Genomic DNA, 21,603 nt, shown 5'->3' on the forward strand with positions numbered 1-21,603 from the left:
ACCGTAAAGAATAAAATGTATAAAATTCAGATATTAAAAAAAAAAAACAAAAAAAAACACCTGCTCCCACTCCGGTAAAAAAAGAAAGTTAATGGTAATCAATTGCTTCATTTTTTGTGGTTTACAATTGGTTCCCAATTGAACAAAACTATTTCTCTCCTGTTTAATTTTTATTGTATGCTGAAATTTAAGCATGTCAGCAAGCTTTTTGTGAATTAAAGCCGTTGTACTTCTGAATTGTTAAAACCCTGTTTATAAATATTTAAGGAGAGGTATTGATTATAACTGGGGGGGAGAAGAATCCACAGTTGACCAAAACAGAATGATGTATTTAATCTAAGTAGCCTTTTCACTCTCCTCAAAATTTAATAAAATGTGTTTTACATCTATAGGTCAGGAACCAAAGAGCACATTAAACATTCAAGTGAAAGGTTAAAGATCTACTACCAAGTAATGAAATGCCAGGTGTTTATGAAACTCCAGAGCCCTATGGGGGAAAAAGTAGAGAGGAAAGACAGGAAGAGTTCTGAACCTATGGGTAAAACAACATAAACAGGATACCAAAAAGAGAAGTGAGGGGGGAAAACAATAATGAAGTGTTGCTCAATACGTGTGAAATCAGAGCCATAATTTCATCCTACCAGAGGATAAGAAAAGAATGAACAATGAAGGCCCAGAGAAGAAGGAGGTGACAGTCACTGTAAATCAATATCCAAGGTTAACACAGGACATTCTGTAAGAATGCTGCTTCATTAAAAATAGAATCTGTGATGGGCTGGGATTAAGGGACACAACCAATTTAGCCTCTGTTAGCTTTCTCTGCAGTATCCTGAGGCAGAGTGGGGCAACTCTCTGAGTTAACACATTTACAACTAGAAAGGGACTGCTGCTACACAAACGGTAAATACTTATGAGTAGCAGGGTGCTAGACTTGGGGGTCCAGTCATCTTTTCAAGTCTAGATATGCCATTATTCTCCCTTCCTTTCACTGAAAATAAGCGAAGCACTAGTGAGGGCTTTTTGGCCTGGTGCCGAGCCAGCCAAAAGAGCCAGCTGGAGCACTTCCAAGTGTAGGAGGTACACAGCTGTCAAGGCACTCTAGACTACAATACTGGCAGAGCCACGATAGGCAGATGCTACCGCTGCAATTGCATCCAGCCCTGAGCTCAAAGAGGTCTGTCCCGTTTTCACTGAAACAATGTGGGAACTGGGTCTTTGCATAGAGCTTTATGAAACCCAAATGTCTGCAAATTAGCTTCACCTTCCCATCCCTCTCCCTAAATTCCTCAAACTGGGGGTCTGTAGGATTTTCCATTGTTAGCATGAAGCCTGGGCAGAAAAAAGAGGGGCTTCCTTGTCATGTTGCAACAGCCAAACCCCTGAGCACTTCCACCTGGACTCTGCTCCTGCTTCGCTTTGTGGAGTACAACAGCACAAGGAAACACCTGCCCTAGACATACTTCTGCCTACAGCTACTTATCTTTGGGTTCATTTTTACCTTTTATGATTCTGTTTTTTTTTTTTCTGTTTTTACTGTAACCATGAGAAAGGTACATTTACTTGGGACAAAGTGTCAGTATCTGATAAAATTGAAGACTATTATGCTGTAGCTTCTGGAAGAGAAAATTTGGTCTTTTCTAATCTGTCTCCCTGCTATCTTCTGTGTCTGTTCTTCTGTTTTGACCATAATTTCTCCAGTTGGAACTCCGTATAGTAATTCAAATATGGCTGGTGCTCATGTAGCACCTGTTGTCAGAAAATAATCAATTTTCCAGGAATTTTCAGAAATTAGCATGATTTCACCCTGCTGGTGCCAACGGGCATGATTATATCCAATTTACAAACAAAGAAACTAAAACTCAGGGTTGACACAAGACTATCGACATGTGTCAGGATCCAAACAATGCCTGGCCACAGAAGCAGGCAGCCAGAGCCATGTTCTAGCATAGGTTTTTGTAGCATTTGATTTCTCCTCTCTGATGCAGTCAAAACAATTGCAGTACACAGGCCAATATCTACCTATATCTAATCTATAGGTAGATATACAGGTAGATTAATCTACTAATCTATAGGTTGCTGAAGATTGTAATAGCTGATACAGGCTAGCAAGGAAAACTCTCTTTCTGTTCATGTATTACTTAGATACACGTGTGTTATATTTTCTGCTGATCTTGAAAAGGTCTCTTAAATCATTTAACCCTTCCAAAGTCTTTATCAAAGAATATCAGAAAATGGGAAAGCAAAAAGCCCTGGGAAGGGCACCTCATCCATCTTTTTGCTCCAAGATACCCTCTTATGATAAAGTACCAGTGAGTTAGAATCATAACAGATGGAGAATCATATGTATAAATACATTTTTTTTTTTTTTTTTCCCATGGAGTAGAAGAGGGAATTGTGTGCAGATTTTTTACATAAAGAAACAGTGTGTAGCTTACCCACTGTGAATAAATCTAATTTAGTCATCTTTATGCCTCCATGATCTTCATTCTCTGAAGTCTGTTGGAGGGTCAGATGTGCACTCCGGGAAATTTTCCAGATTCTGTGTTGGTTCTCTCTGCCCCCACCCCTCTTTTTAAAGCCGGTGCTCAGCCCTGTGCAGAAGATTTTCTTCATTATACCAGTACCACCAGCAGCGCTCAGGCTGTGATCAAGACACTGGCTTTGCTGCAGGCTGAGTAAGCGGCACCCCGGGTCCTTCAGTGCTGTTGTGGCCTGCAGCCTCTGTGCGGCAGCAGAACATCGCATGCCAGGGAGATGACAGCTCTGTGCTGGAACAGGATTGTTTTCAAAGGAAATGCTGGTGTTGGAGTCTGGGAGTTAGGGCTCTGCTTTCTGCTTACACCTCTGCTACTAATCTTTATATGGTCTTTGGCAAATCATTTACTTTCTGTGTTCCCCAGCTGCAAAAATACTTAGATGCCCAATGCCCAACTTGTTTTTTTATTGTATTGTATTGTATTTCTATTTTATGTTATTTTTATTTTATTTATATATATATATATATATATATAATTTTAGTTTAGTTTAGTTTAGTTCAGAGTTAGGTTATTTTGGAAGTAATTTTCAGATCACCAAATATGTAACTTATCTTACAGTGTTATTACTTTAAGGTGCAACTTATTTTTTAGCATTTCATATCACGCTATGTTTTTGGAAATATTTCCATTTATAAATGAAACTGCAGTTCCATGATGACAGATTTCAGCTCTCACTTACAATCTTTTTTTTTTTTATTTATTTTTTTATTTTTTTTCCCCTGTAAGTTCTTCTAACCTCACTGGGTGCTTTTAAGCATGTCTCAGTAAGTCAAAGGCAGGATCAGTTTCCTTTTATAAATCCCAGTTGAAGAAGATAAAAATCAGAGCATTTCACTTTAAAAATCAGCAGTAATAATGAGACATTATTTTCAATGCAATAATGTCTCAGATCATTCCAGATATACAAGTACCCCCATATATTGGATATATTACGGATACCTCAAGAAAAGCAGTTAAAAAACAAATGAGATTTATGGCACTAAACGCCTAACCTTCCTTGGAGAATGCAGCCTATCTATTGCATTCTGGTGTGATGAGTGCTGCTGTCTGGCCTTTCAGCTGTACACTGTGTATCTTTTACTAATGCATGCTGAAATGTCACTGATGCAGATGCTATAGTTAGGAGCAGAACTCAGGAATTGAAAGGATCTCATGGTATCTGTCTGAGCCATGCATGCCCCATCTTGTGGTGCGACAGGATGTGCAGTGTGCCCGCCCTGCCTTGTCTCCACTTTGGTATTGCACTGACGCATGTTCTATTTTTTTTCTGAGGAAATTCACATTCACAATTCACATTCTTCTCTGTCTAACCATGCAGCTGAAGGCAGACGAAAGGATCATCAAAACCGAGCATGGGCTGCTGATCCGCAGCTTGCAAAGACGGGATGCAGGAGCCTATTTCTGCAAAGCCCAGGAACACACCTTTGTCCACACCATCGTAAAGCTGAATTTAAATGTCATTGAGAATGGGCAAATGGAAGGCACTCAGAAAACTGAGGACGAGGATGGCCGGGTGAGGGATTTGCTGACAGAGTCCCGGCTGCGGTACAAGGACTACATCCAGCTCGTCAGCAGCCCCAGCTTTAGCCTGGATGAGTACTGTGAACAGATGTGGCACCGGGAGAAACGGCGACAGCGAAACAAAGGTGGTGCCAAATGGAAGCATGTGCAGGAGATGAAAAAAAAGCGAAACCGAAGGCACCATGAGCCGGCCAGGCCACCATCTACGTAGTTTGCAAACACTATTTAAAGAAAGGACATTTTCCACACACACAAAAAAAAAAACAACAAACAAACAAACAAACAAACAAAAAACTGTGTTATGTTTTTGTGCATCTTGCCTATGAATTAGTACTGCTTCTTACTGAAATCAGATAGCTCACCATCACTATTAATCTGTACAAGACTGTACAATGGGATTCGATACCAAATGAGATGTTCCTTATTGGAGTACCACATGCCAGGCAATAATTTTGAATGCATTCATTAAAAAGAAAAGATGTACACTTTTAGCTATTTTCTGGGTAGCCTGAGGCTACGTGAGCTGTGTTCTGTACTTCTTGCATAATTTTCACATAGGATTTAGCGTCTGTGTTCCCATGTTAATATTTGCTGCCATGTTCCACCCCAGAGGTGGATCCATTTCAGGGGAGGGTAGATGTATTCATAGTTCTTTGGCATCTTTCTGAATAAGAAGCACGGTAGAAATGTGTGACAGATCTGCAAAAATACCCACTAATTTACCCATTGGGCTTGTATACAGGCACATGGGTGGGGTTTGCTAGCATAGAGAGGCTCAGTGAAAAATCAAATTAAGTATTGGTTTAGGGATTACATTGATTTTCCCCATTAAAAAAAAAAATAAAATAAAATAAAAAAGAGAGAGAGAGAGAGAGAAAGCATAATCAGAGTTTAAGAGAGGGAAATTATCAAGCCTTATTCATTAGAGTTTGATAGCCACCAGTTTGCAGTCCATCTGCTGAAATGAAATGTTCACCCTAATTGAAATTGCCACTGAGATGCTTGGGAGTAAATTTCCTAAGTGGTGTGTGGGAGGTATGTGCACAAATCCTATTAACAAATAATGGGATTCCTGCCTGCACCTCTCCTGTCCCTCTCAGTGTTGTACTCTGGCTGTTTCTCTGGCCCTTTGCTAGCCTTATTTTATGCAGAGGAAAAGAAAAATAAAAGACAACAAGAAAGCTAAAACAAATGACGATGAGGGAAGATATTTAGTGGCTGAGATCAGTGCTCTTGACACAGAGCTGACATTCCTCAGATGTGTGTATTCTTTGGGATTTTCTCCCAAAGGTCTTATGTATTTTTAAGTTGAAAATTTGCATTGTCTGAATTAATACTTTTATTATAAATAAAGAAATCAAAAGATGTCAAAGTGTAAATAAAACTTGTAAGTTAGAAGTTTGCTGTATACCATGATTCCATTTGTAAAATGTTCCTTGTTCCTCAATTCATATTTTTGTTGTAGGAGTGTAAATCTTTTTAAATCAGGAAACCCTGGCCTCATTCTTGTCTGTTTGACATCAGTATGATTTTATTGAACTTATTCCTGATATGCAGCAACAAACACAAGCTCAAAATCAGGCCTACTGTCTCTTCTCATGAGTCACAGCCCTTCTTTCTTCTCTTCCAGCTAACGTCCTCCATTTTGCCTTTCACGCCTTTTTGAGTGTGAAATGACAAATTAGCCACTTCCTCACATGGAAGAGAGCTTTGATGGATACCAAAATGACAGACTTTACTCGTTTCTCATGCATTCTACAGATCAGGAGAACAAAGTCTGTGGGAAATCCGTGTAATTGGTGTGCGCCTCATTAAGGAACAGAGAGCATTGCTTCAGAAAGCTGCCCTTACCCATGCTGGTGTTTGTGTGCACATTCAGTCCCGGGTTGATAACTGTGTAGCTACCATTTTCATCACTGTTCATTTCCTTTCTGTTGTAAGTCAGATACAGCAATGTGTATGTCAGACTTCAGAAAGGGAACTCAACTTACCCATGCTTCCTGTAAAAACCAAAAGCTGAGTCTGCATGTATTGTATAAAAGCCAGCAATACCATATGTCATTAATTTTTAGTGTTTTTTTTTTTTTTTTTTTTTTTTTTTTTTTGTAGGAGATGTATGAGTTAATTAGGAGATACTAAATGGCATGCATACAATGCTTTGATAGTGTAAAGCACTGAGTGCTAGATACTATAATGTCTGTGGGGAGGAGGGAATTTCTCAGCACAGGACCTTTAATCAGCAGAAAGACTGATGCTGAAGACACTAACCAGCAGTACAGTACTTTGAGCATGTGCCGAGAACTTTTTTTTTTTTTTTTTTTGCCATTTTTGCTGCAAAATAACTTAGGCCAGGCATTTCACAGGAGTCTCATGGTTTTGAGTACCTTGATTTTAAGGCCAATTACAACTACTTAAAGGAGGTTTTGGGGGGTAATAAACTACTAAATGTAAAGCACCCTATGACTGGCATTCTCAATATTCTTGGCTGGAAGGTTGTACTGTCATCATACAGAACCTTCTCAGTTATTCCTTATTAGATTTTTATCAGTCCATAAAGTCCCATTTCTCTTACTTAATACCTAAGTAAATGAGTGGAATCACAGCAAGGCTGTGGTCTGCATTTACATGCACTGACAAAGGGCCTACTCTTCTCGCCAGTGGTGACAGCATTTTAATTTTAGAAAACCATCATCTCATGTTCACCTAGAAGCAAATCAGTTCTTCTATTTTTTTTTTAACGTCCTTCATGAAAACTAAATTACTTGAATTATGTTTAGATATAACTGAGGGTATGTATTCTAAAAATGAATCCTCGCCTCACTGACTTTAGTAGAAGTCTTGAATGGCTAAGAGTCTCAGTGCTGGGAGCATTAGATTTAAATGGTTGAATTAAAATGTTTTTACTCTAAAAAACAACTTTCATTTCTTTTACTTCCAATGTTGTTGCAATGAGATTCTTCTTAAAGAAATTATCTCATCAGTGTGGGTAACATAAAACCCCAAGTGAGATATATGACCACTTCCATCATGGGGAAATAAATTCAATATCCTCCAAACCAGTGGCCTGTACTAGGTTCATACCACCCCAAGGAGAATATTTAATAATATTGCACTGATAAATGTCTCTGTTTTGATACATTGGATAAGAGGTATGTATCCTAAAGCTGTCAGGGCTAGCTCAGTTTCTCATGCACAGAAGATCTGACATGTCCAAGGAGGCCAGAGGATGTTGGGGACCAGGGATTGAATAGGACATGTCAAGGATCACTTCAGAAAACAGGGTTTTGTTAGGCAGGACTCCATAATGCAAACCCATCAGTAGGAGCAGGAGGAACCATGGGTCTTTCAGCCACCTGCAGGCCCAGAGAGGAGTTTACAGCATGAGCTACACTAGAAACTAGATCAGTAAAGGATTGGAAAGTATAATTTTCTTTTCAGAATAAATAAATAAATAAATAAATAAATAAATAAATAAATAATCATCTTGTGTATAATATAAAGGCTAAAACCTAAACCTAACTAAATTTCAAACTAATGATTTGGATATTGCTTGGGTTGCTACGAGCAGTACTATGAGCAACAACAGGCTCATAGTTAAAATGAAACTGAGCCTTGCCTCCTGCAAGAGCCTAGTAAAAAGAAGTTGAACAAAGTTTTGTTCCACAGTGGAAAAAAAAAGTTGCCTCCACCTTAATAACTGCAGGTTTTAAGCAGCTCCCTTAGTGCATACTATACAACATAGATATTTATTTATGGATTCATTCATCCAGGAGTCCAGTTATTAATACATTATCTTTTCCTTCAACAAAACCTGCCCACTGATCCTGCTTCAGAAAATGGCCAGTGCCTGACTGAACTGCAGTGGCTTTAAACAGATTGCTAGAATTACTAGCACAATGTGATCTATAGTTATAAAAATGCTGAAAACTGACATAATCTTTAAAGCTCAACAGGGCCCTAAACTCTGTAGCAATCTTGCAGTCGGTTAAAATAAAACAGAAAATGGGATTAGCAGAAAAAGGAATAAAGTATTAACACTTATTGTGATAAAGTAGTTCCGTTACTGGAAACTGTTCCAACAGGTGTGAATGTGTGTTCATGCATTAAGCAAATACTTTCCTCTCCAAACAGTTTAACTTACACTTGCTTGAGGTATCAACCTCGGAATGTGAATGCTTTCCAATTCATAAGTAGATTTTAGACCTGGTCCTCATGTCACTCATAATGCAGTAATTAGGTTAGACGCTACAACTTTCCTTTAGTTCATGTGCTTTTCTGAAAGTCATGACTTTCCCTACAGTTAAAATGCTATAAAGTCTTTAATATATCCATTATACATATTGATCTACATTTAAAATTTCAGATAACGATTGTTTGTTATTTTTACTCATTATTCGTATAATTAGTCCATGTGTCTCATAATAATATCTCAATATTTAATAGAAACTAATGGAAATTGATTTTGCTAAAGTGTTGTCACATGAGCATATGTGTATACCAGGACATATTTGAATGTGTTATGTTCATTTTGTAATAGAGTGTAATTGAAAAAGACAAATATGATTTTTAGAGCTAAGGTTCAGATAGGCTCCCACTGACAACAAAGATTAAAATCGTATTGGAACCAAATCACAGCCTAAGTAGATTATACTCTATTTACAGTCTAGTAGTCAAACAGCCAAAGCTATGGGTTATCTGGTACAGTATATTGGCCCGGTTCTTGCATACTCTTGTAGTTGAGATGTGGGGGTCTAAGGAATGACATTTATGTGAATGGAAAATTAAGCCCACGTGTCTCTCTAATATATTCTGTTACATTTTATAAACAATAATGGTCTTCACTGTAGTATTTTACCATAGTGCTTCTAATATGACCCTGAACTAAGCTTCTGTAGCTAGCTGAAGTGTGACATTCTTTGCAGTTGTAATCCAGTTTTCAGGGTTCATAAAATAAGTTAATTACAGTAACAAAAAAAGGCACAAGATAAGAGTTCAATTAAAAATTCTAAGTTCAATTATAAGACAGATTTGTAAGATGTTTATTTCTGTATATCAAAATAGTGAGTGCCCTTAAATGTGTCAGGAACTTCAGTATTTGTTTTTCTTTTCTTGGTAAGGTAAGGATACATAACAAATTATAATCTTGAGATCATCACTTGCCAATGTGAGGCTGAAACATCTGTTCTGACAGCTGTAGCAAGGATGGATTTTTACTTGCTTGTTTTTAACTTCCACCAGTTAAGCCCATTTTCTGCTACGTCTGAGACTCTGCTGTGTCAGGTAACCCTGACACAATGGAGAAGTATTGCAGGATCTGCATTTCCTCAGCATATAAACCTCCCCACAAGTCACAGTATCACAATCTGCCTTCAGACAATGACTTTCCTAAGCATTAGCTTTTGTATAGAGCTGCAGATGTAAACCAAATACCGAGAGGTAAATTAGAGACCAGATAGGCTTGCATTTACAAAGGAAATTTTTGGGACTTGCTTAGAGCTCTCCTTTTTCCTTTTGCTTATGTGGTTACTGTGTATAACACTTCAATTTAAAATCAAAGTTTTTAGTGCTTTAAAGTATAAGGTTTTCCATGTGATATAAGAAACAGAACATTTCCAGGTGATCTGTTTGATTGATATGGACTGCTGGTTAATAGTTTCAAACAGTACAAACCAAGGAAGTCATCTGTCCAGCCATACATGGCTGTGATATTTGTAATGATCCTAGACATATCTTATTTTTTGGTATATTAGTGCTGTGGCTATCCCTTCCCTTCCCTTCCCTTCCCTTCCCTTCCCTTCCCTTCCCTTCCCTTCCCTTCCCTTCCCTTCCCTTCCCTTCCCTTCCCTTCCCTTCCCTTCCCTTCCCTTCCCTTCCCTTCCCTTCCCTTCCCTTCCCTTCCCTTCCCTTCCCTTCCCTTCCCTTCCCTTCCCTTCCCTTCCCTTCCCTTCCCTTCCCTTCCCTTCCCTTCCCTTCCCTTCCCTTCCCTTCCCTTCCCTTCCCTTCCCTTCCCCTCCCTTCCCTTCCCTTCCCTTCCCTTCCCTTCCCTTCACTTCCCATTTTATTCATGCTACTTCTGCTACTAAGAGGAACCATGTCCAAAGCCAGACATGTTCTGAAGGTGCTTCATCTGATAAATCAGTAAGAGGAACAGAAGGCTTGGGCAGATATTTTGATATGGAAACAGCATAGTACATTTGCAGGGAACAAAGTCTGATGGGTTGAATGAGTATGCTAAAATGTACAAAGACCACAAGGTCGTTTATCTTGCATAGACTGAATTAGAGAGTAGATTTTAAAAAGGTATATATTTATTTAAATTATGAAATGCTTTTGGTATAAACAGATCCAGAAAATATAAGCTCTTATTAGGTTCATTATTAAATCCATCATTTTCCAGAAATATCAAAATAGAAAAAGAACGAACAGAATTTTGCAAATTTCCACTTTCTAAATTTATTTTCCTTTTCTTTTAATTGAACTTTTATTTTAAAATGTTTATTAAAATGTTTCTCTGTAGGACAAGATTTTTTTTTTAAACCTATACTTTCACATCTCTGAAAAAAAATCAAGAAAAACTGGGAAATTTTAAATGGAACTGAAATATGTTTCATATTTTCATGTGTACTTAAACTTGAAAAAGCAGCATCAAAAAATGCTCATGCTCTCTTTCTGAGACTATATGTGGCTTCCATCAAGGACTTATTCCATAGAAATGAACTGCAATAATCACATTTTAAGACTGCCTGTCAACATATCTCAGCTGTAAAAACTGGATACAAACCATACAAATCTATGAAAATACAAGTGAGAACAGATTATCTCCAAATGTTTACTTTTTTTTTTTTTTTTTCATGATACATGTATCTCTATTCCTCTCTCCCCCAGTGACTATCTCAGGATGTATGTTGGCTGGGGAGAGAGGAAGAGATTACAAAAGCATATCTCCAAATTACAAAATGAAAAGTCACACTAAATGGACTGCTGATAAGGATTATGATTAATACCTCACATTTGACCAATAAAGACTATATTTTCTCCTAAGGTAAAATTCATCACTCCTTCCAAACCCCAGCACAGGAATTATATGCCATATATAATCTTTTTTTAAATTGTGAGGCATAAGTGGTACTCAGGCTGACCTTGTGAGTGGGGTTCAATTTCATTCTTTAATGTAACTATTTGTAGAGTAATACAGCTTTTTTTTTTTTTTTTTTTTTTTTATAATAAGTGTATGTATTTGTAAATGCTGCAGCTAATTAAGTTAAAATGATGACTGAAGTATCATTTAAAACTGATAATAAGCTATGTGTTTGCCATGCCTGCTGTTTTACTAGAGATTTAAATCTTATATGCAAAGGTAACACAAAAAAATGTATATTTCGTTCATACTATAATAAAAGACAAGTACTGAGTTTCGACTTCTTATTTAAACCTATGTCAAACTACAGAGTAAACATGAGCTTTCAAAGAAACAAAATCTGCTTCATGTCTCATGGAAATGAAGCAGCTTGGGTATTAATGCAAGGTCAGTAACCTAAAGCATCTTAATTCATAAGGTTTTGTACTGGGTCTGGCTGGAATGTTAACTTTCCCGGCAGCAGCCCATACAGTGCCGTACTCTGTACTTGTAGCTGGAACAGCAGTGTTATCACACCAGTGTTGTGTCTACTGCTGAGCAGCAGTGGCACAGCATTGGGCCTTTCTCTAACCCTCCTAAGGGGTGGGCAAAAAGTGAGGAGAGACACATCACTAGGGCAGCTGACCTAAACCAATCAAAGGCATATTCCATACCATGTGATGTCACACTCAGCAATAAAAGGTGGAAACAGGAAGAAGAGGGGAGGGGTGGGCTCTCGTTGGGAAAATGTTGGTCTTCCTCTCAACACCGGCTGCGTGCGTTGAGGCCCTGCTTCACGGACGTGGCCAATCATCGCTCATTTGTGGGAAGTAGAGAGTAATTTCTTTCCTCTGCACTTCCATATAGCCTTCATTTATTTTGTTTGTTTTCCTCCCTTCTTTTTATTTTTCCCTTTTCCCCCTCCCTTTTCCCCTTTCCCTTTTTATTTCCCCTTAGTTAAATTGTTTAGTTCATGGTAGTCTTTATTTAATTATTATAATTATTTCCCTTTAATTAAATTATCCTTATCTCAACCCGTGAGTTGTTCTTTGCTTTACTTCTCCCCCTACTCATCTAAAGGAGGGGGAGTGAGAGAGTGGTTGTGGGGTTTAGCTGCCCAGCATGGTAAAACCACCACAGGTTTACCTTGATAAGGGCTGTCAGAGGTTCAGCCTTCATGGAGAATACGCTTACAACCAATAGACTAAGTCTACAAAAACGTCTTTAAGAAGCCATGGACCTGAGCCATTTGGATTAGTATGTGTAAAGCAGTACACAATAGGCATGTTCATAGTTATTAATTTAAATTCAATAATAGCTTTTTAATGCATGCATTTATAGACATTGAGCAACTATCGTTTTCCTTAAAAACTGCACTGTCATTGTAGTTTGGAGTTGCCCTCAAGACAAACAGATCACCCAACCATCCTAGACAGTCTCGGGAGCACTTTTGGCTTTAAGGGAGGGTGACTGTTTCCTGCCCTTCAGAATGTTTTCAGGATGGGGATAATTGGGTAGAAGGAAGGGCTGTGCATTTTTGTAATGAAGCAGTGTAGCCTTCCTCCATTGTTAAAGGGAGAGGGAAATTGCTGGGAAAAAAAAAAAAATAGGCTCACCGGTCACCTCTTTTTCTTCAGAACAGCCCCCTGTGTTTCACAGGATTTATTAAAGGCCAAGGAGGATATTTTGTTAGCAGACGGTCAGCATGTCATTTCCAAGGACATCCACACTGGTGCACTCAAGGATGTCTGCTTCCCAATCCCATGCTGTGTCCATTAGACCTCTATGCTTCTGACCCTTCGCTGAAAAGGTCCCAGGGTACTGCAGGCCTGAAAGCTGACTCCACTCCAAATCCCAACTGCAGCAATTGCCTTCTGCTTACCTCCATTCCACCTGCAGTTGCAATTGGATATGGTATTCTTCATTTCCGAGCCTGAACTCTCATTTCTATGTTCCTGTGCACTGCTAAACAGCTGCTGGGTTCCCCCGCTCCCTCCCCACAGGTGGCTGCATTTGATAATATCTCATGTAGGATCAATCTTGGTCCCATTGAAGTAAGTGGGAATTTTGCCAGGACGTCCCAGCTCTGGTCCTGCCTCCAGCTGGTAAAGCACTTACAGCTCCTGCAGGAGAAGAGGTGCTCTACACAGGCTGCCTGATTAACCAGGTTCATTAGCAGAGGCAGTGTAAGAAAGGAAGAAACCCTTCAGCTCCTTTCTGCAGCCACTTGCTCAGTAAGAGATTACATGCAGCACTGCTTTGTGTGCACTCACAGAAACAAAAGCTAATTAAGCTGAAATCTGTCATTTTCTCTGTAAGGATTTAAGCAGGCTCAAACTTCCAGACAATTAGTGATGAGTCTCGGGAATGAGCAAAAGAACTCTTGCTGCAGTTGCTCAGAAACATTTCCAGAACTGATTGGCTTCCTGAGCAATCTCTGCTCTGCTCTTTGCTGTGTGTGGTGCCTCCTTCCAGACCCTTGGAAACCAGAAGTGCTGTTAGCTGAGGAAGTCTGTGCTTAAAGTAAGAGGTATGAGGTAAAATCCGGCCCTTCATGATTCAAATCACGGGAAGTGTTCTGGGATGTGTTCACACACAGAATCCATAGGTACTGTGAAAACAAGCAACTGGGAGCTAACAGTCTGTTCATAATCATTTGTATTTCTGCAAAGTAAAATATGGTGTAGGGGATGATTAGGGGTTCATATACTTTGCACTAATGTGTCCATGCAGTTACTGCTACAGTAATATCTGCACTGGGGCAGAATGACGCAGTTTGCAGTTCACAACCACATTTCTGCAAGAATGCTCATCAAACACTGGACAAAACTGTACACCAGCACACGTGGGGCAATTTATGAAATGCTAATAAATGTTATCTCCCACCGTGCTTTTGCCTACAACTGCTTAGAACAAATTTGTAACTGAATATGTAATGGAAAAAGCTAGCAAGCATTTTTAAGAATTGCTAGATGAAACTTAAGTGTTAAGACAGGAAATGACAAACTTTGACTCTTTAGCCAGTTTGATTCTTTGCCTTGCAATAAAAATGTTAATGACTATCATTTCATACATCTACCAGCGTTGCTATTACAGTACTTTACTATTACGTCTTCCAGTATTACATTCATTTCCACACGCAGGGAAGAAAGTCAACAGCAAAAGAGTAAGCTGCTCTTTTCCCGTTGATTTCTTACAGGTTGGTGTGGTCCATAACTTTCTCCAAGGAAAACTTGGTTGCTTTTTTATTTTTTCCTCATAAAGGAAATAACCACAAGCATGCAGTGTTTGGACTGTATCTGCTAACACATACTAGACTTGCTTCTCTCCATTTCTTTCCATGATTGGGATTATTCTTTGTGACTTCAAGTTGAGCACAGATGTTGGCATTTGCAGCACTGGAACTGTTGTTTTAGCTTTGGAAGTTGACAGCTTGGGCACATAGGAGGCTTTTAAAAAATACTCACATGAGAACCATTGTCATGAAGGTTTATTGTTTAAGGAAACACAGAATTTTGTTATGGAATCAAAGTAGTATCTGCTTTGGGTAATATCCATTCTGCTGTTTCCCAAAGCACATCAGTGGATGAAGGCTTTTTGAAGTGCAGGTTTCCAGACAAATTACAGGTTAATTCTCTTTTAATGGAGCAAAGACTAGAAACTTTCTCTTAGTCTGACACAAGCTGATGTTCAGAGTGTGTCTTAATTTGTATTTTCCAAAATACTTTTAAGGTAAGGAAGGTACTTGGGGTACACTTAGGGTGTGCATGGGCTGCACTGTGCAAGAGATGTTTTAGCTGATACTAAACAGATAAGTGTATCTACTGCTGGTTAGTATATTAAAAAAAGGCACCATTACTTCTAGCTAGATGGTAAACAGTGATCTAACTTTGTAATGTGAAACTGCAGACTCATTGCCAACTTCTATCATAGCCAGCATTCCAGCCCCAGCTTTTCCTAATGGCTTGCTATAAGCTTGTCCCTTAGAGGTGCAAAACAGGAAAACAAAAACAAAACAAAACAAAAGAATAACAAAACAAACAAACAAACAAAAAACACTTGAGAACTTCTTGTTGTAAGACCACTGAATCTCCATGTATGTGTTTGTGTAAGAGAGTGAATCCAATGTATTGGAGACAAGATACTTGCTCAGGGAATCCATTGCAAATACTGTTGGGCTTGAAACATTTGCATAAGTGACCCTGAGAGGCTGTGCAACTGCAGCATACGCAAGGATTTGTGGATATGAATGAGTCAGTCATGCACTGAAAGTAACCTCAACACAGCATGCCACAAGAAAATTTAGCAGCTACTTAAGTAGGCAACAAAGCAGGATTGCCAGTCATTATTCTAGCCCTCAGCTGTTTTCTTGTTGTTGTTGTCTTCCTTTTTAGTTCCTTTGTTTGTTCTTTCCTCTCCACTTTTCCAAAACCATTTCAGCTTTCTGTAGTCAGCCCAGCCATAAAAATCCAGAACAGTAAATATCCTTCTGGAGATTAAGCAGCTAAAGTTTAGGAACTGCATTGCAGACTGGCAGTGCGTCATACAGAGGATTGAGCCCTAAATAGAAATTTAACATTTGTGGTACAGAGAAGTGAGTGAACTCTAAACCTTAAGATATTGGCTAGCAATGTAGATCTAACCTTTTTCTGTGTGTATCTGTCTTTTACTACAGAAACAAAATCTCAGTGTGCTTGAAATTCAGTGAACACCATAGTGTCATCTGCAGTATGCCACTAGATAAAGAGGAGGAGGATTGCTTCAATTACATGTAGATAAAAGTCAAGGTTTTGAACAGGGTGGAAGTTATAGCATTTTTCAATTTTCAAAATGTTCACATTTTTCCACCTTAGTTAAGTCGTGAACTAAGCTGAAAACATGGGAATCTGTTTAATTTGCTTTAGGATGGTTTCAGAAGTCTCTACTGATGTACCTCCTGTACCTTACAGAAGGAAATGGCAGTACTGAATATGCTGCCAGTCAGAAAACCATAATCATATACTCATTTTGGATAGAATGGACTATGAGTAAAGTATATTGCACAAGACAGGAATATTTACCTCTTAATTCAAATACCTTTCCTTTATGAAAAGAAAATCTCAGAACATGAACAGGTAGTTGTTGCAATCTACTCTGTTGAAACTGTATATTATTTCCTTTGTTTTTCTCTTCCAGCTGGTAAGTATTTTTATTTCCTGACCTTCTTCTTCTTTCTTTCTTTCCTATTCCTGAGGGGATGGAATATTCTCATGTGGAGCATGCTTCAAATTGCATTCCTGACCAGAGGATTTAAAAGAGGGTGAAGAACATAACAATGTTGTAGTTCACTTAATGCAATGTAAACTTCATTTTGTAGAGGTGCCTTTATCTGAGGAATTCACAATTCACTTGTTGCATACTTCAGCTTCCCTCCCTGGTCCTTTTCGATGTCACTAAAGCAGCATATGAAAGTCCTCTAGGCTAAATGAAAATGCTCTGGAAAATAAGTGGTAGGAAGCACATGCTATTTTACGCACTGATGCAACTCCATTCTGTTCCTATTAAAAGACTTTTTTCATGAGTGCTCTTGTCCTTTTTCTCCACACACGAACCTATTTAATGACACTAAATCTTCTGGGTTTTATTTTCTAGCTTTTGTTGTTTGCGCTATATGTTCTGCTTTTGTTTAGACTGCAAGGAGACCTTTTTATTCATAACAGAATTTAGGATCACATTTATGGATAGAAGTTATTTGAAAGAGGAAAACATAATACACATGATCTGCCAAAATTTCAGACATAATATGGGAAGCTTGGTTTATGTAATGTGCAACCAGTTGGCTAAATGATTCAAAAGGAACTCAAAGACCTGGAAAGTATATGTGGAAGACTGCTGTATGCTGTATGTCTTATGCTGTATTGCGTTTTGTTATACACTGGAGTTTTTTCAAAGACAAATCTTTTTGTTTGCATAGTATAGTCTTATATTTAATTAAAAAATCCGAGCTTTGGTTACAGCATATATAGAGACAATTACAATAACAGGAACTGTGTTTGAAACATATTAAAAGTTATACTTGTGTTAAGACAATTGAAAATATTTTAGTAAATCGCAGTCTTGAAGAAGTATCCAAAACTTTTAGCTACCATACCACCTTTGGCAGTGATATGATAGGTGATACTGGTAAGAGAAGGATATACAAAATAAAGAATCTTGATCTTAACTTTTTGGGCAGTAAGAGATGTATGCACAGCTTTTAATGACACATCTTAATATACACCAGGATAAGCATTTGTGAGGTAAACCTAAACTAGGTGAGTGGCTAGGACTGTGTCATAAACATCACTGTTTATGAGGTGGAAGAATTAATAAAAGTTCTGCTGAAATGAAGATAGAAATTTGCCCTTACCCTTGATCAAGAACTAGTGGAAATGATAATGTATTTTCTATTTTTTATTATTTTGGGAAAAATACATTTGTGAATGTGATGTGTCTATCAAAAAAAAAAAGAAAAAAAAAAAAAGAACAAAAGATACACAGATGTTGCATATTTGTTCCTATGTCTTTGTAGACATTGTTGCAGGACTAACTATAATCTTCAAAAGGGAAAAATAAAAAGCTTTCAAAGCATTTTCCAACATGCTTTATAGCCTATACACAAGGATCTTATTTTATTACAAAAGATATTTTATAAAAAGCTATTGGCAAAAGTCGTTGTTATCTAGATGTGTCACTTGTAGCTTTACTTCCTATTGAAATATGGGATCCATCTGCTTACTGATGGTAGGATAACAGCCATCATTCCCACTTGCTTACTGTAAATGATATATCTGAAAGTACCAGAAATGTGATGGAGTGCAATCCTAGCCCTTGGTCATTCCCTCAAATGATTCATAGTTAATTTAGGCCAGATTAATATACTTCCAGCATACTGACTGAATTCCAGCTTTAGTAAGTTCATTCTGATTCACCATACGTTTCCAAAATATGCTAAAAAATATATATCCTCTTTTATTAATTTTCCCAGTAGCCTTGTCCAATCCCTTTTCCAGCCATACAAATAACTTAAACTCCCAAATTTTAAAAAGGTGTTATGGAGTTCTGATTAGTCTTTTGGATTCACTTATCTCCAGCTTGAATTCAGCTAACTATTTTATCCACCCTTCCTAGCCAAAGCCATAAAAAGTTTGTTCAATTGAAAATGTTCTGATAAACCCACCCATGAGATACCACTTAATGTTATTCATTCACAAGTGGCACAGAATTCTTCTGAGAAAGGCCAAGTGCTGCTACTCTTGTTTCCCCAATTACTGTACAAACAAACATGATGAAGGGCTGAAGCATCTGTCCTATGAGGAAAGGCAGAGAGAGATGGAAGAGTTCAGCACTGTAAAGGGAAGGCTCAAAAGAGATCTCATCAGTTTATATAAACACCTGAAGGGAGGGTGAAATGAAGAAAATGGAGCCAGCCTCTTTTCCGTGGTGACACAATAAGAGACGATAGGATCAAACTCAAACACAGGACGTTCTCTTTGAGTATCGGGAAACACTTTACTATGTGGATGATGGAGCATGGAAACAGGTTTCCCAGAGAACCTGTGGAGTCTTGCTCCCTGGAGATCTTCGAAAGCTAACTAGACATGGTCCTGGGCAACCTGCTGCAGATGGCCTTTCTTGGGCAGGATGGTGGGAACCCCAGAGGTTCTCTGAAACCCCTTATCAAAATAATCTTCCATATGCTTAGGATAAAGGGATGTCCTTTTATTATTCATAATTCCTTCCAAATCAAATGTTTGAAGTTATTAATAGATAGAGTCCCTACCTCCTGGATTTGGCAAAGTGAACATTCTTCTTCAACCTTAACAATGTTCTGTGTGGCAGCAAAGTAAGACATTTTTATAGTACTGAAAGACCGCTGCTTTGTACATTTTTTTAACATATAATGCAGTACATGGAATGGAGATGACCACAAATTCATTTTGCTTTAAAAGGTAAAAAATAAGAGCCCCAGGGCTGCATAGTATTTCCATGTGACTTGACCAAAGACACACATTCACTGTATAATTTTAGAATCCCAATTCACTGTCTGACCTGCACTAAGTAGGACTCTATTAAACTAGTTGTCTTGTTGAAATCTTTTGATGTCCCTCCATGATTAGTTAGCAGATGATGTAAGCAGGGTTGAAGAAATGGATTGTAAGCCTTAGTTGGACATTATTCCTCACTTAAAAGCTTCTGCATCAGAAAACAATTTCATTGATTAAAATGAAGGACCTTCTGTTCTACCCTAGCAAAACTCAAACATAAAGTTAACTACATTATTTCACAAAGTTTAGTAAACCACTGGATTTTCCTTTGAAAGTTTTTAATGGAACTATGCATACAGAAAGCATCATGCTAAGTAAATATCACAATCTAGTGACGTGTTAGCTATGCTGTTAGAATTTTATATGAAATTAATAAAAGTACGAGTTCTAGTATATATTACATCTATTTTACTTGCATAATATTGCTGGAATTCATGATGAAATTTCCTAGTTTTATTTTTATTTTTATTTTTTGCCAAGTGTTTTAAATGTTTTTCTGTTACTCATATTTAATTTTGCAACTTTTCCTATAAAAGTTCAAATATGGTGCGTCTCATTATTTCAGTGTTTCTAAATGTCAGCTAGTCTAAATATCAAACAGTTATTGTGATGCTCAGAAGGAGCTGGGAAAGAAAAAGACAAAACAAAACAAAACAAAAAAGCAACAACAAAACCCCTTTTTGCCAATCAAAATGAAACTTGTTCTAAAATATTTTATATATTTTTCTTGTTTGTTTATTTCTCTAAAAGCAACGCTTTAGTATTGACTATGGAATATTCATTTGCTCTGGCATGCAGGAGTAAGAATCCAGTGGAATTATTTGGTAATTTACACCAAGATATTGTCATAAACCGTAAATTCAGTGTTACCAGGAAGTCCAACTTCAAAGAAAAGATTTTCAGAACCATGGCATTAAGCAATTGCTAGCGCGATCATGAGGGATTGACACAAATACTTTACTTTTTCTTACTTCCAGCTAGGAAAACACTGCTAAGCATCATTCCAATGCCCTGTGGAAACAGATGGTATGTGATAGTGAAAGACTATTTCAAACTAAAATATGCTCACTCTTTATTCTTACCATTCTTATCATTTTTGCCAACTGTCCCTTATTATAGTAATTTGTGTGCATATTTTCTATGGAGTCTTCTTTCAAAAACATAACCCAGACCTTTAACATATTCTGTGCTTCTGTGCCGAATCAGATCAAACCCAGGTCACCAAAGGAAAGATGCTTATATTTTCTGCGTGTGCATTTTGCCACCCTGTTCATATCATTTTAAAAATCTAGTTAAATCCACACAGACTGGTTTCATTTGTGCATTTAACCTCTGCAAAGGTACGACCAATAAAGATCATATCCAACTGTCACTGTGTTAGATCAAGATCTTGGCCTAAACATATGGTACAGAAAGATTTAGGTATATAACCCTTGAATATGGATTTGTGGTATAGAATTTCTCATCTTACTTGGTAAAAGATGTGACTGTCAGCAATACAATTTTCTCAGCTTATATAGCTACAGGTCTGGCATGACTATAAATATCACTATATATTATAAATAGAAAAAGGCCAGGCTTTATTATGCAGCCTTTGTAAATATGTTCCACTGAATAATTTAGTAATTAAACCTGTCTTTATCTGATACTATCTGATACAGAACAATTTTACCAACTCCTACTATCCTTAAAGCTTTCCAGGCTTTTTTTTTTTTTTTTGTATTATTATTATTATTTATTTATTTATTTATTTAACAAGGGAAAGCTTCTTCTTATTTGAGGATAATTATTATTATTATTATTATTTTTTCCATCTTCCACTGTGTACTTATACTAAGTTGAGTAAGTGAACTTATACTAAGTTGAGTAACTATTTAGATAACCCTCAAAGGCAATACTTTCCTGCAGACATATGACTATTGTGGTAAGAATCATTAAAACAATTTACTCTACTGAGAAGTAAAAATAAAGCACATTTCTGAAAGAGGAGAGGTTTTCATTCTCATACTGTCTCAGAATTTATTTGCCTATTAACTATTCCATAATAACCTAACTGGTCATATTGCATTCCTGATTCATCCAATAACTTTTTTTGAAAGTTGGAAGGCTAATTGCAGAGGTGATTATTTATAATATCTGAGTGCTTTATTCAGGGGACCCATTAAAAGAATAAACAGTGGGGACAGAGAAAGGTTACAACTGTTTTAATGAAAAGAAACATATGAAAGGTTTATACAAATATCACTCCTAAACTTGTCCAGATTTTTAAATAAAGACTTCTAATGAAAATAATGTTTTCCTTCAGAGGATCCATTATGTTTTATACTAAGCAAAAGAGGCTATTTTACTCCCAGTATAGCTA

General features: G+C 37.5%; 1 protein-coding gene across 4 annotated transcripts in view; it reads left to right on the forward strand.

Moving 5' to 3' along the window:
* Nucleotides 1-5,456, forward strand: part of SEMA3D (semaphorin 3D) — a 142,897-nt gene extending 137,441 nt beyond the window's left edge. For 3 of the 4 annotated variants that reach the window (XM_027460118.3, XM_027460093.3, XM_072026114.1), the window contains exon 18: nt 3,856-5,456. In XM_027460118.3, the coding sequence (XP_027315919.1) occupies nt 3,856-4,269 (414 nt within the window). In that variant the 3' untranslated portion in view covers nt 4,270-5,456. Of the gene's footprint in view, nt 1-2,578; nt 2,676-3,855 lie in introns of all 4 variants that reach the window. The other variant, XM_038186215.2, reaches the window with a different exon arrangement.
* The last annotated feature ends 16,147 nt before the right edge of the window (nt 5,457-21,603 follow it).

Source organism: Anas platyrhynchos, chromosome 1, assembly GCF_047663525.1.
Source record: "Anas platyrhynchos isolate ZD024472 breed Pekin duck chromosome 1, IASCAAS_PekinDuck_T2T, whole genome shotgun sequence".
In the NCBI taxonomy this organism is placed as follows: Eukaryota; Metazoa; Chordata; class Aves; order Anseriformes; family Anatidae; genus Anas; species Anas platyrhynchos.